This window comes from Notamacropus eugenii, chromosome 1 (genome assembly GCF_028372415.1).
Source record: "Notamacropus eugenii isolate mMacEug1 chromosome 1, mMacEug1.pri_v2, whole genome shotgun sequence".
Classification (NCBI taxonomy): Eukaryota; Metazoa; Chordata; class Mammalia; order Diprotodontia; family Macropodidae; genus Notamacropus; species Notamacropus eugenii.
This window is the reverse complement of record NC_092872.1, coordinates 737,445,342-737,459,754: the sequence shown is the minus strand read 5'-3', so window position 1 is coordinate 737,459,754 and position 14,413 is coordinate 737,445,342. Positions and strand designations below refer to the sequence as shown.

Below are 14,413 nucleotides of genomic sequence, written 5' to 3'. Positions count from 1 at the left end.
ATGATCACTTTGGTACCCATCAAAAGCAACATTGTAAGTAGGTTAGTAATAAGCTGTCTCCCCTATCCCCCTTTCCCCCCAACTGATAACAAACACTGACTTGCTAGTTTAGGTGTCATATAACTGGGCCTTGGCAAAATATGACAGATATTTGCAGAAGCCAAGAAAAATTTAAGTTGACTTGTTGACCAAAAAATTTATGTTTTAACAAAATAAATACCCACTTTGAGAGAACTACTTAAAATGTAGGTCTCTAAAATTGTGAGTTGACCAAAGGTTAACAATTAAGGTTTAATGCAGAAAATAAATGGTTACTTCATATCCAAACTAAATGCCATGCTACTACAAAAGACAAGCCAAACTAGAGGTGGACAACGTCACATACCAAGTTATGACAGATACTCAGGTGACCATTATCCTAACAAATAGTCTAACCATGAAAAAATCTTTGACACCACAGGTCCAAAGAAATGGATAAAAGTACAATCATCTTCTGAAAACAGGACACTAAATGTCACCACAATGACTCACAAGATTGTCAGTCAAGAAAATTCTTTAAGACACAGCAATCACAGAGAGATCCTTAGCAATAAACAACAAACACAAGTAGGTGCTGTTAAATATACAGTAGCAACATTTATTTCAACACTTGTATGTAAAAGATGTTTCTCCAGGCCAGATGATTTGATATAAAAATCAAACCCATCATACTCCCACCCACCCCCCGCCCAACAGTCCTTTCTACATCAAGTGCAATCAGAAATTTGTACAACATGAATATCTGCTTCTGAAACAAAGTTACAAATTAAGTGATAACAAAATACATAAAATCAACTGGACCCTAAATGAATTCTTAATGAATTCTTCTCCTGATCACCTGGAGCTTTTCTCTTCAGCCTCTTTCCGTTCTTTTTCTTTTTGTCGGGCCATGAATTTCTGTTAAAAATAATATGTAACACACAAAAAAATTCATCAGAAGTTTTTTCTCCCCTTTGGTATCCATCCAAAGATACATACTTAAACTTAGACCAGCACCTTACATCATATTATGCAATAGTCTAAATGTATATGTGAATGAAATTATAATGAAATATAATAATGGGATAAAAACTATAAATTATAGTTATATATAATCATATAACGTAAATATAATTATAAATGATAATAAATTATAAAAAATGAATGAAAAATTAAAAAATGAAATAAAATATGTAATAAAATGATTGTATATGTCATTCCCCAACAGATAAGTGGTCAAACGATATAAACCAGACCTGAACAACTTGGCAGTAGGGAGAGGCCAAAATTAAAACAGTCTAACCTTCTTTGGGCAGCAGATAGGCTAGACTAGAGCCCATGGGCCATATGTTGTTCAGGCCTGATATAAACAGCTCTCCAAAGTCACGAACTATTAACAACTACATGAAGGAATGCTCCCAATCACTATTAAGATAAATTAAAATCAAAATGACAAAATCAGAACCTTAAAGTTTCACCTCACATCATGCAAGTTGGCAAAAGATGGGAAGAGCCAAGGTTGGCAGGATTTAGGGAAGATAAGACACATTACTACACTGCTAGTGGAACTGTGAATTAGCACAACTGTTTTAGAAAGCAATTTTTAATTATACAAATAAAGTGACTAGAATGTCCATACCCTCTAACCCAGAGATTTTCTTACTAGGCTTATATCCTATTATTAGTAAGAAGAAAGTTCCCACATACACCAAAATATGTACAGTGGCACTTTTTTTTTGTTGTTCCTTAGTTTTCTTTCTTTTTTCTAAATTTTAAAACATTTTTATTTCAAGTTTTCACTTCCAAATTCTATCCCTCCCTTCCCTGAGATGATAAGCAATCGGATATAGGTTACACATGTGCAATTATGTAAAACATTTCCACATTAGTCATTTTATATAAGAAACTAAAATAAAAGAAAAAAATGAAAGTGAAAAATAGCATGCACCAGCCTGTGTTCAAATATCAGCTCTTTTTCTGGAGGTGGATAGTTTGCTTCATCAATGAGTCCTTTGGGATTGACCTGGATTATCGTATTGCTGAGAACAGCTAAGTCATTCACAGTTCTTCACTACAATACGCTGTTACTGTGTACCACGTTCTCCCGGTTCTCTTCACTTCCCTTAGCATCAGTTCATGGAAATTTGCCCACGTTTTTCTGACATCACCCTGCCTGTCACTTCTTTTATAGCACAGTAATATTCCATTACAATCACATATCACAGCTTGTTTAGCCATTCCCAACTGATGGGCATCCCTTCGATTTCCAATTCTTAGTCAACACACAAAGAGCTATTAGAGCAGCACTATTTCTGCGTTAGCAAAGAATTGGAAACAAAGTAGATGCCCAATGATAAGGAAATGACTAAACAAATGTGGCACACAAGTGTAGAGAAAAACGCACATCTTGCAAGAAACACCAATAACCACATACCTTCAAACACCCTAAACCGTGCACACCAAAAAAAAAGCAAATTTGGCAAAACTGCAAATAATAAGTAGAGGTATGAGAAGATACTCCCACCCATGAGCAATTAATGATTTCTTCAATTATTTAGATGTCTATTTGTGTAAAGAGTGGTTTGTCATTATATTCTTGTAGTTCTGTGTGCATCTACTTTATAATTTCTATAATAATTTTAAAATGGAATTTCTCTCTTCCTGCTGGATTTTGCTGCCAAAATAGAAATACTAATGACTTTTACATGGGTTTATTTCATATCCTACAACTCTGCTGAAGTTAACTGCCTTCAATTAGCTGACTCTCTAGGGTCTAAGTAAACCATCCTATCATCTGCAAAACTCAGTTTTGTTTCGTTTGCCTGTGCTCACTCTATCAGTAACTTTTTCTTTATCTTACTGCTACATCTAGCAGTTCTAGTACTATACAGTAATGGTGATCATTGACATCCTGGCTTTACTCCTGATCTTCTTGGAAAGGTATCTAATTTATCACTGTTACAGAGAATGCTGATGCTTGCTTTTAGAAAAGACATTCATCATATTAAGGAATGCTTTCTGCTGTTTTTAACATAATAAATGTTGTATCAAAAGCTTTTTCTATCTCTATTGAGAGAGTCATTTCTGTTGTCATTGCTATTAAATACTGCCAATTACGTTTACAGGTTTCCTAATACTGAACGAGCCTCGTGATGCAATATGGCCTTTGTAACGTGTCACTACAGTCTCCCTGGGCCCAGTAAACATTTTCATACACCAGTGTTCCTTAGGAATAATGGTTTGATAATTCTCTCTTGCCCTTCCCCGGTTCAGATACCAGGACCACACCTGCATCTCACTAGGCTGCTACAACACCTTGCCTATCATTTTTCCCACGCAGTTTACGTTGTATTTGAGTTGTTCTTTAAATGTCACCAGTCCTGGGCTCTTTCCCTTTGATAGCCATTTATACCCTTTTCAATTTCTTCTTCTAAGACTGAATTATTAAGTAATCTATTTTTTGTTTTGTTGATCTGGGAATTTTACACCTTAATAAATATTCACCCATTATCATTTATACTGTCAGTCTTATTGGCATATAAACTGTTTGAAATAGTTCCTACTAACTTCATTTATGTCCTTCTCATTGGTTGTGCTTTTATAAATCAGGAACATCCTGTCCCAAAAGAAGAGTGCCGCACTAATTCTCTTAAGGACGCTGATTACGGAAGGTAAGTAAAACGACATGTTTGGAGAAGAAAGGGTATTACATAAACCATGAACATAAATGACATCCTCACTTGAAAGACACTAAGGGGAGAGACACACATGAACATCAAAGATTTAGTGACAGAGACCCCTACAGGCCATTTTCCAAGAGGGCCCAGAGAGATTAAGTGATCCATCTGACCCAAGTCACACAGGCAGTAAGTGGTGGAACTGGGACTTGAACTCTGACTTCTCATTCTGCTGCTTAAGTCACTGTCACTGTTCCAAGCTACTTTACGAAAAAGCCCTTGAACTAAACAGAAACTAAAGGGGAACACAAACTGTAAGGCTAAGACATAAAGAGGGCAGAGTGCTAAAAGCAGCCCAGTGGTGACTGAGAACCATTTCAAGCCTCAAGAAAGTTACCTCTGTATTCTGCTTGTGACGCACACTCTTGCAATGATTTGCCATCGTTTTCTGATCCGAATAGAAGAGGGAACAAATAGGACAGAAGAAACCAGCCTTAGGGATAAGAAAATCTAAATCTGGAAGACAAGAAGACAAAGGATATGTGTGAGTGTGCATGCGTGCGTGCGTGCATGCTTTCACAGTTTTTAGGTACAACCAATTTTTACAAAGTACAATTATGTAAAAGTGTGATATTCTAGAACCTTCATGGGGCACTGGCATATTTAGGCACTCACCAATCCCAGGGAAGTGGCAGGTAGACAAGGTGTCTCCAAATGATTCTTAGAGAAGTTCAGGGTCTCAATACATTTCAGAGAAAGGCCCGAGAATGTCTCCTAACTCAACACCCTTTCAAGTCCTTTTAAAAATCAAACTGAATTTCTGCTAACTCAATCAACACCCCTTCGAGTTCTTTTAAAAATCAAATTGGTGTGAAGATACCAACTAGCGTGAAGATACAGTAGTTCACAAGCAAGGCTGGATTTGTTACCCAGTTATTCCCAAGTCTCAGCCTTGTCACAGACCATGAGAAAACAGGCCATCAGGTTGACCACACCACAGACTCATCTAGAATCTGTCTGAGTAGGATGAGAAGGGCATTCAGATGACAGTCCCACTGAATGGTTCAATGTCAAGAAAAGTACAAAGCTAATACTACTATATTTATATGTAGCCTGTAGGCCACTTACACAAAAAAGGGAAATTCTTGAATTCTGGTACTTCCGGCAACAACTCCAATACATTTCCTCAATTCTCTAGCCAGAATATTTTTGTAGCTAAAAACCTGCGCATGATGAGAAAAGATTTGAGATCTTTCTCCCCTGAAGTAGAATAGTGGATGACTCTGACTTTGACCTCAGAACTCACAAGCCCTCTCTCACAAACTCTGGTGTTTTCAACTACTTGTACACGTGCCATATCCTTAGCATCACCCTCAACAGTTGTGCAAAGGATTTGATAAAATGTTTGTGGTTGGATGGGTTTGACGTTTACTTGCCTAAGGAAGACTCTTCATCTTTCTTTCTTTTTTTCTCTGGTTCTGCATCTTCTGATCCAGATTCTTCAACTAAAATCACAGTTTAATTTAAGAAACAACAAACAAAAAACCCCAACAGATTTACAAGCTAGTATTTTTCCAATCTCTCAAACAGTCCGGTCCCTTACTTAAAGATCCAAATACTTAGAATCTGGAGTCTGCAATACTTCACACCTCATTTCATGATTCTCATTTTACTCCATCTTCTCACTGACAAATAAACCATTTTTCCTACTATAATTTTTAAGAATTTTTTGAGTTAGGTTGAATAAAAGAGGGTCAAATATCAATTACTTTTGTACGATCTGTATGCTGGAATTGTAGCTGACATTTACTGCTTCTGTTTATTAAAAGTTAAAAAGAAGGAAGGTGCAGGCACAAAACATTCTGGTACAGGACCTGTAGATTTATAACCCAGTTGGAGCTCTGAATTTGAAACACTGCCATAAGACAGAAACAAATGGGCTATGGAGGAAAACCTCAGAAATGCAGAATTTCCATTTCAAGAGACTTTAAGGTCAGAAGTTTTTAACCTTTTCAAAGGTGTCATGGATTGGCGGGGGGGGGGGGGGGGCCCAATCTGGTGCAGTCTAAGAACCTGTTCTCAGAATATGTTTAAATGCTTAAAATGGCTAAGATTACAAAGCAAATACATTATATTGATATAGTTATTATGAACCATTTTTTTTGGAAGTTCTTAAGTACCGGGTTAAGAACAAATCCCTGATTTAGACTAACCCTGTCTCACAATCCCCACCGCACCGCCCCCCATTAATAAATTTTATCTCAAATTCAATGTAATGCTCTAACTTATCAATCTCTTTTTGGTTTACCGTCACAACATGTGTTAGAGTTTTGTCATCAACAAATTGGGATCATGATGTCATCTATCCTTTTAACATTTTAAAACCTATGAGTAGGACAAATCACGTATTATCCTGTCTAGATGGCTGGAGCATTCGTCCAGCTGACCTTTTCCTAAGGACATCAACTCTTTAATTTAGCCTACAAGTCTAGCCATTTAACCAATGACAAATCCATTTAAATTGTACTATTGTCTGGCAGCTCTAGAAATCTCTAAATAGTTATTACCCCTTACAGCACTGGTCCTTTTGGATAATCACACTTTTCTGATTCAACTTCCTCTCCTCTACACCTTCTAACACCCACAAGTGGAGTAAGCAGATGCTAGACACTGTACAGACCAAGAATCAGTCCAGACTGACAGAAGCCTCAGACTGTGATACCATCAGTTTTCACTATGTACTCTAGACAATACAGAGTTTTTCCTCCTTTGAACTCCTTCAGGATCGTAGAATTTAAAAGGATATTTGGGGCTATTTAATCCAATCCTCTCCCCCTCTACACAACTGACAATTAAGGCCTCGAATAATGACATCTCTGGGAGTACGATCTCCAGCTACACAAGCTGTCCAAGGACAAGGACCACTACAAATATTCATCTTGCATTCACACTGTGCTATGCACACAGGAGCTCTGATGTTAGCTCTATAACCTTGACTTCATCAGACTGTACACAGGTTATTACTCCTACCTGCTCACGCTTGACGTGTAGGATTTGTTTGTTGGGCTCCACCAGTACTTTTGACCATAAGCACTGACAAGGACATTGGCCCATTTAAGAAGCTCTGTATGAGCATGTTTTCTGGATCAAGTGGTTAAAAAATGGCTCCTTAGGGCTTCTCCTACTGGTCTGTCTTTTCACACCCCTCCCCCCAAGGTTTCAAAAGCATCTCACTTCAAAATCATTGTTTCACTGCTACTGCTGGATAAATAAATCTTTTCTAAAGCATCACTTGCCTAAGTTCCCTAGTCTAAGTTGTGTGATGAGATTTAGCTTGAAGGGAAGCCTGCCTTGTAGAAGAAGGATGAGGCTTGTTTGGTCCCATAAGAAAGGAGAAGGAACAATAGAAATTAAAGTGAAGCAGATTTAGGTTTGGCCCTAATAAATTGAGCACTCAATCAGGAGGATGACCTGTCTTGGAAAAGAATGCCCCATGCCCCTCCATGAGAACCTTCAACAATAAGCCTGACTTGTTCAGAACGTTATTGAAGTGGTTCCCATTCAGATGTGGGTCCCTTCTGATACTGATTCTACCCCTATACAGATAACTGATAACTCAGCCTTCACTTTCTTACAGCCCTGTTTTACCTATATTCATCGAGGCCTCTTCTAGTTTGGGTGGTTCTGATGTATCAAAATTCTCTGATGATGGTATTTTCTTGGTTCTACTTCTCTTAGCTGAAGTTTTGGCTTTAAAGAAAAGTGAAAAAGATTAATAACTTAATGTTGTAGTAGCAATCCCTGGATTTCCAAAAGAAAGAAAATTTGATTAACATTCTTCCATTCTGTTCCAGAAACCTATCATGTAAATTTTTCTCTTTTCCTTTTTTCTGTATGTACACAGAATGGTAATGGGGACCTTCAGGGAGCAGGGGAAGGCTAAAGAGGAGGACAGCACTCAGGAAAAGAAAGCTATGAACAAAAAATCTTCCTGATCCCAAAGGTGGGTTCAAAAGAGAGAAAAAAGTAAAACAAAAAAGGAGATGCTTAAAGGCTGTCTCAGATGCCTATAAAAGAACAGAGGCCTGGCCAAACAATAGTGGTAAACCGATGAGAGACTACTGCGCTGTAAGAAACAAAAGATGGATGAGACTCAGGTTGTCTGACCTGACGCAAAGTAAAAGGAAGACAGCCATGGGAACGTGGTTACAAAAAGAAAAATCACTTTGAAAGACTGAAGAGCTCTGGTCAAACTAACCGCATGAGATATATTATGTACCTCCCCCAGGAGAGAGGTGAAGGACACAGCACTGTGTGAATTCAGTCAAAAACATGACTACATTCATCTAGCAGGAGGGTTCTTTTTTATTTCTCCTCTTGGCTTTTAATGTCAACGGGGTGGGAGACAGGAGCAGAAGTAACAAGAGTGATGCCCCAAACCAAGACAGCCATAGTAACTTCTTTAAATGCAAAGATCAAGAGGGCAGTTTTGAAAGTAACATATACTTTAAAAAAAAAAACAACAAGCAGTATGAAACAGTTCAAAAAAAAGAGAGTAGGGGTGGGATAGAAAAAAATAAAGAGTGGGAACTAAATACCAGAATTAGTGCCAGTTTGTTATGGGCTCTGAAGGCAGAGCACTTAAAACCATTTTGCCTCAAAAATGCTGAAGCAGTTATGACAGAGCCTCTGCACAAGAAAGACTCATCTGGGAGTGGTAGGAAGGGTGATTCTGGGAGAAAGGTAGGGGTAGATAGACCCCGGAAAAGGCCAGGTACTCCTCACGGACTGTTTGGGAATGGATGACCAACTGAAGAGGCAGCACAAGTTCCATTATTACCTGACAATTACAAAGTGCTTTCAAGTATACCAGGTACTTTACAAGCATTATCACATTAAATAATGGAATCTGAGAGGTTAATGGCCATGGAAGACAAACCAAATATGCATCGCATGCCCAGCACTGGGGATCTAAAGACAAAAAAAGTGAAAATATCTTTGCTTCTATTAATCATGGGAGAGAATATGTAGATATGTTAGCACGTGTCCCAGACAAGAATAGTAAAGTCAGTCTTGGGGAGAAAGCCCATGAGCCCAGCTGAGCTGGATATGCTGCTGGGCCACCCACGAAGGGATAGCCTTTGGACAGTCAGGGAAGAGAACTTAGGGGGCTACCTCTGGAGCCCTGGTTCTGCTCTCCTGCATGTCTGCCCTTAGCTACCTGTTCCTCCTTGGTCTACTGCACATATTCTGATGAACAGAGAAAGGGGACTGATGGGCTCTCCCTTGTAAGTCAAGGGGGAGGACACTTATTTTTCTTATACTTCCTACCAGAGTGTTCTTGCTTGCAGTCTGGCTTCATCCCCTTCTCTTGAGGTGAAGCACTTTGGGACATGCTTTGCTCTGAAATTAAGCACAGGGTAAATAATTTTAATATATTTAATATAATTAAATATATTTAATAAATATATTTAATATATTTAAATATATTTAATAATTAATAAATTAATATTTAATATATTAATATATTTAATTATTTAATAATAACCCTACATGGTAACTGTTCTTAAGCTCTTATCAGCCCATGGCCAAAATACTATTCAACTAGTATGCCGAGATGTTTTTTGTTAAAGTACCTTTTTGTCAAAATATTTTAAAAATACATTTTTAAAAATACCATTGACTTTCCTCAAACTCACTCTAATTTATTAAAGATCTCTTCTCCCTAAAACAAATTCTAGAGTAGGATGATTAATGAGATTTAATAAAAAGAAGCTACCAGTTTACAAAAAGGGACACAAAACTTCCAATTCGGAGCCAAAGTAGCAGAAATAACTTATAGGAGATTCACTTCAGATAATTTTTAGAACAGAAAAAGTCAAGTCAACAAACCTTTATTCAGTGCTTACTATGACAAAATTTTGATCTTTAATAAAGAACCATAAGAGAGAAATCCACCATTACTTAGTTCCTACCTGCTACATGTCGTTCAGCCATAGTTTTGGGGTCTTTTTCTATAACATCCTCGTTAATCGGGCCCATTTGGTACAAGACCTTTGGCTTCTCCTGTTTGCTGACCATGGTTTTCTTCTTAAAGCCTCCTGGTTTAGTCCCAGGGCAAACATCTTTTTTCACTGTCTCCACTTTGAGGTCATTCTCTCCCTCTTCTTCTTCTCCAACCTCATCAACAGTGACAAAATTGAGCTCCTCTTTAAGGTTGTTAAAATCTGCCAGAGATTCCTCATCCTCTTCCGTCACTTCATCTAGTGTCACTAAGTGGACGTCACTGCTATCATCCTGTATTTCATCGACTGTAACCAATGTGGCAGGGTCTTCCGGCCCCTGAGAAGAGATGAAGCCGAGCGACTCCCTGACAGCATTTTCCTCTTCCTTGGGATTTATAGGAGCAAAATTTAGATCTGCCGACTCATTCAATGGCAGCTCTTCCACTTCTCCAATTTCATCCACTGTTACCAGAGGTTCCCTCTTCAAAAGGTCTCTCTCTTCATCCACTGACAGCAGAGTGACGTCCTTGGGCTCACCCTCGTCCTGCTCAATTATCTCATCTAAAGTAACAAGAGAAGTTGCATTTGGAACCATCTCCTCCATGCTGAGCTCATCTTCATCATTCACTTCATCTACAGTGACCAGAGCCTTCGTTCCTAGATTAGATTCGAGGGTCAGGGGGGCGGCCGCATCCTCCTCTTCCCCAATCTCATCCAACGTGACAAAAGACAGCTCACTCTCAGCAACACAAGACACTGCACTTTTGCCCTTCCTTCTTTTTAAGTTCATCTCGGAGGAAGGAGCATTCTTGGTAAGCTCCTTCTTCTTCCCCTTCGGCGCGCTCTGTTTGGCCTGAGATGGGTCGACCTCTTCTATGACCTCATCCACAGTAACAAACTCATCCAAGTTAAATGGAAAAAGCTCTTCCTCCTGAAAAAGTAAGAGTATAATGTGATAAACTACAACCAGCTACTAAATTAGGTGGGAGACATTTGATTCTAATAATGATAAACAACCAACACTGACATAGTGCCTTAAACAGGTGGTTTCATTTGATCCTCACAACAATAAATATGTACTCCTATTTATGTGATTTCAATATAGTTTCAATATTAACAACCCTGGGGAGTTAAAGGATTTTAAGGGATTGACAAAATAAGCTAACTATAGTTTATATTTTACTGATAAAGCATTTATAATGGCAGTCTTTTTCCATGATGACCACCCTAAAGAGCTTTCCTATATGATGAAAGGAATCTTATTTTATCAAAACCTCTGATTCAAACAAAAAGCTGTCCAAAAGAAGTCATCAATTATTTTATGAGGTGTCATGCAATCCACATCCTATTGGATATTTATTTTTTTAAAGTTCTATACATAAAGCATCACCCAAAGATGCTTTGAATGTACATCTTTTTAAGGTCCTGCAATAACATGAATTACTCCAATATATTAAATGTTACACAAATGATGTCTGAATTAATAGATTCAAATATGACCAGAAAGATAAAATAACCAAAGACTAAATCTTACACTATCTATTGAATCAAAGATGAAACTTTAGATTCAGAAACAGAAAGAATCTTTATACTCCTCTTTTTCTAAATAAAATTAACTTAGAATTTGAGTAACTGTGTTAAATGCCTACTTACTACATGCAAGAAAAACAATGTGTTAGGCACTACATGGATGGGAAGGGGACCATGAGCACAGAATGTTGCATATGCTGCCATATACTCTCCTTTCATTGCAGTTCTGCTCAAATTTTTGTTTTTAAGGTTGCATTCAATGGTGGGAGATCTGAAATGAGACTCTGATTTAAAAAAAAAAACAAACAACTTAAGGGAAGTTATTAACTGGAAAGAAACTAGTCCCTGGTTTCAATATACTATTACTCCAATGACAGACATGTAAATTACAGGGTAATTTGAGGAGAGAGAAAAAACACTTAATAACTGAAGGAAAAGGAAGATAGCTAACCATATTAATTAGCAACTGAGCTGAGCCTTGTTAAGTTGTAAGGTGTGGAAGTGAGGAAGAGAACAGCCTATGTAAAGGCATGAAGGTAGAAAGTCGACTTCAGAGAACAGGTAGTGGCCCATTTGGGCTGGAACACACAAGAATCGCAGGAACAGGAGCTGGGAGCTATATGAAGAGCTTTAAATAATAGGCAGCCAAAAACAACAACAGAAAATACACTTCCTCCTCCGCTACTGGGCAGAATTGGGGGACCATCATAAATGCTCCCACAGTTAATATGTTCACTGGTTTTGCTGAACTGTCTTTCTTTTTCAGTCTTTATTACTAGGGATACCTATACTGGGTAGGGGATGAAATGAAGAGATATCTACAGATAAGGGTGATATGAAAATAAATATAAATAAGAAAAATGGCACACTTTTTAAGAAAAGGATCACTATCATTCTCTTTATAAAAGTCAGGGCAGAAACAGGCTGAGGAGTTTGTCCTGGAAGTGATAAAAGTCACCGAGTTTGAGTAGGAAGTTACATGTGTAGTCCTGCTTTAACAATGTTATTTTGGAGGCCATGTAAGGAAGAGACTGGAAGAGGGGAGAGTAAATTTCAATTAAGAAAATAAATCCCACCAACAGGGACTCCTGGAGTCGCTGGTACATTTAACAACAGCACTAGAATGTATCAAATATTGTCTTGTTTCCCCCATCCCCAAATGTTAACAATGACCAGATCTGGTACAGTGTACAGAAAAGCAACAAGACATTTCAAATTAGGGGACCATGGATTCAACCCCAATCTGCCACTAATTAGTTATATTAACCATTCATGTCTCTCAATTTCTGTGTGGGTTGAATTAAAAGATTTTTTAAGGTTTCTTGTAATTCAAACTAAGCAACTTTTCTGCATTTGTAAAGGGAAAAAACTCACTAAGCTACAGTAAAAAAAACAGCAAAGATCTGTGTACTAAGTTAATGGGATAAATTATGATTTTTCCTTCTGCTTTCCAAACAAACCCCTAAAACTGTTAGTCTGCACCCAATCTTAAACAGGAGAGGATCCCCCCATGATTAAACCAACCTAACATTTAGTCCTTAAGAAAAAAAGAATAAAGTAAAAGGAAACAGGCTTAGGAAAATATGCTTTAAATGGTTGAAATACAGAACCTAAAACAAAAAGGGTACATGAGAAAAGGAATTATTCTATGAAATTATTCATTAAGGGGCACCAAAATACAAAATGAATACAAAATACAAGATGAAATTGATTTCCTTATAAGGTAGTGTCATGGCATGTATTACATTGCCTGCAGAGATACCCATGTACTTCACACAGACTGTTTCATCTTGCCCCTCATATATCCTGAAAATATCACTTAGAAGCAGATTATTCTGCTCACCCTGAAAAATTGTTGTTTCTTTGAAAAAACTATGAATTGGGCATGGGCCTATAACCCAGCTACCTCAGGCTAACAGGAAGACTGAAGCTGGGGATCTCTTGAACTCAGGAGTTCTAAGCTACCACCATTATCTAAGCTGATCAGGTGTCTGCACTAAGTCAGGCATCAATATGGTGACCCCTGGGAACAGGGGGCATGTCTGTGGAGGGGCAAAAAAATCCTACTAAGAAACAGAATAGACAATCTCCCATGCTCATCACAGTGGAATTTGTATAAACTGCCCCTATACCTTCAGGCTGGGCAAGGTAGGAAGACCCAGAATTTGTTTTATTTAATTTTTAAACTGAAAAAACTGAAATATTTAAATTGAAAAAAACTGAAAAAAAAGGATAAATCAGAAATAGCTGAATTAAATTGTCTCCACTTCCCTAGAGTCACACTCTTCATCTTATGATGTGCATTGTGGTCTCACTAAGACTGTGAACAGGTCATTTAAGATTCATGACTTTTTTCCTCTAGTCCTTGAAGGGTCTGATATAACAACTCAAAGCTAATAAAAACAAAGAAATTTAAGTCCAGTTCTCCTCCTTCTTCACCATCCCCTCTGTTTTCCCCCACATACTTTTTCACATAGAATCCTCCCAAGGAGGGGAACAGGGGTGAGAGGGAAGGGTCAGTCCTTACCTCTCTAGGTTTGGCAGTTTTACCAGAGCTGCCTTTAGGGTTCTTAGTGTTCTGCCCAGCAGAAGTCTGAAAGATTAGACAAGGGATGAAGGAACACAGGACACACAATCAGGTAGTCAGTCTTCTTTAAAGAACCAAAACATCATATCAAGTGCAAGTAACATGGTCATGGTGGACTCAATTAATTGTTTATACTTAATACGTATAAAACTAAGCCATCAATCACTTAATATAGGCAAAGTCTCTGAAACAAAGTCATCATTAATATCAGATTAAAGATCTCTTCTCCCTGAAACCAATCCCTGTGTAGGTGATCAGTGGTTTGATAAAAAAGGAAGCTACAATTCACAAAAGGAGACAAAAACTTTTCCCCCATCAAGAGGCAAACTGGCAGAAATAACATTTAGGACATTCACTGCATATAATTTAAAAAAAAAAAAGAAAGAAAGAAAAGAAAATGTATCCTCCCTGACAGAACCTTATCCATGTCCAAACCTGTTACTCAAATTATGTATGGAAGCTGTTAGCAACGCAAAATGAACAATTACCTGTCATGCTGATAGTCCCAGGCTGCTTTTGGCCTAAAACCAGCAATTCTGAAGGAAAAGGAATGGAAGCTCGGGGAAGGGGATGTGAAAGCACATTTACACAGTCTC

The 14,413-nt window shown here is 37.9% G+C and overlaps 1 protein-coding gene across 11 annotated transcripts in view; it reads right to left on the bottom strand.

The window, feature by feature from the left end:
• Window positions 1-611: 611 nt before the first annotated feature.
• ZNF638 (zinc finger protein 638) overlaps window positions 612-14,413 on the bottom strand; it is a 145,477-nt gene continuing 131,675 nt past the window's right edge. For 10 of the 11 annotated variants that reach the window (XM_072643252.1, XM_072644690.1, XM_072645458.1 and 7 more), the window contains 7 exons: window positions 13,758-13,823; window positions 9,671-10,631; window positions 9,027-9,098; window positions 7,344-7,445; window positions 5,132-5,200; window positions 4,093-4,211; window positions 612-936 (listed from right to left, as the gene is read on the bottom strand). In XM_072643252.1, coding sequence (XP_072499353.1) covers window positions 874-936; window positions 4,093-4,211; window positions 5,132-5,200; window positions 7,344-7,445; window positions 9,027-9,098; window positions 9,671-10,631; window positions 13,758-13,823 — 1,452 coding nt within the window. In that variant the 3' untranslated portion in view covers window positions 612-873. The remainder of the gene's footprint in view (window positions 937-4,092; window positions 4,212-5,131; window positions 5,201-7,343; window positions 7,446-9,026; window positions 9,099-9,670; window positions 10,632-13,757; window positions 13,824-14,413) is intronic. The other variant, XM_072643956.1, reaches the window with a different exon arrangement.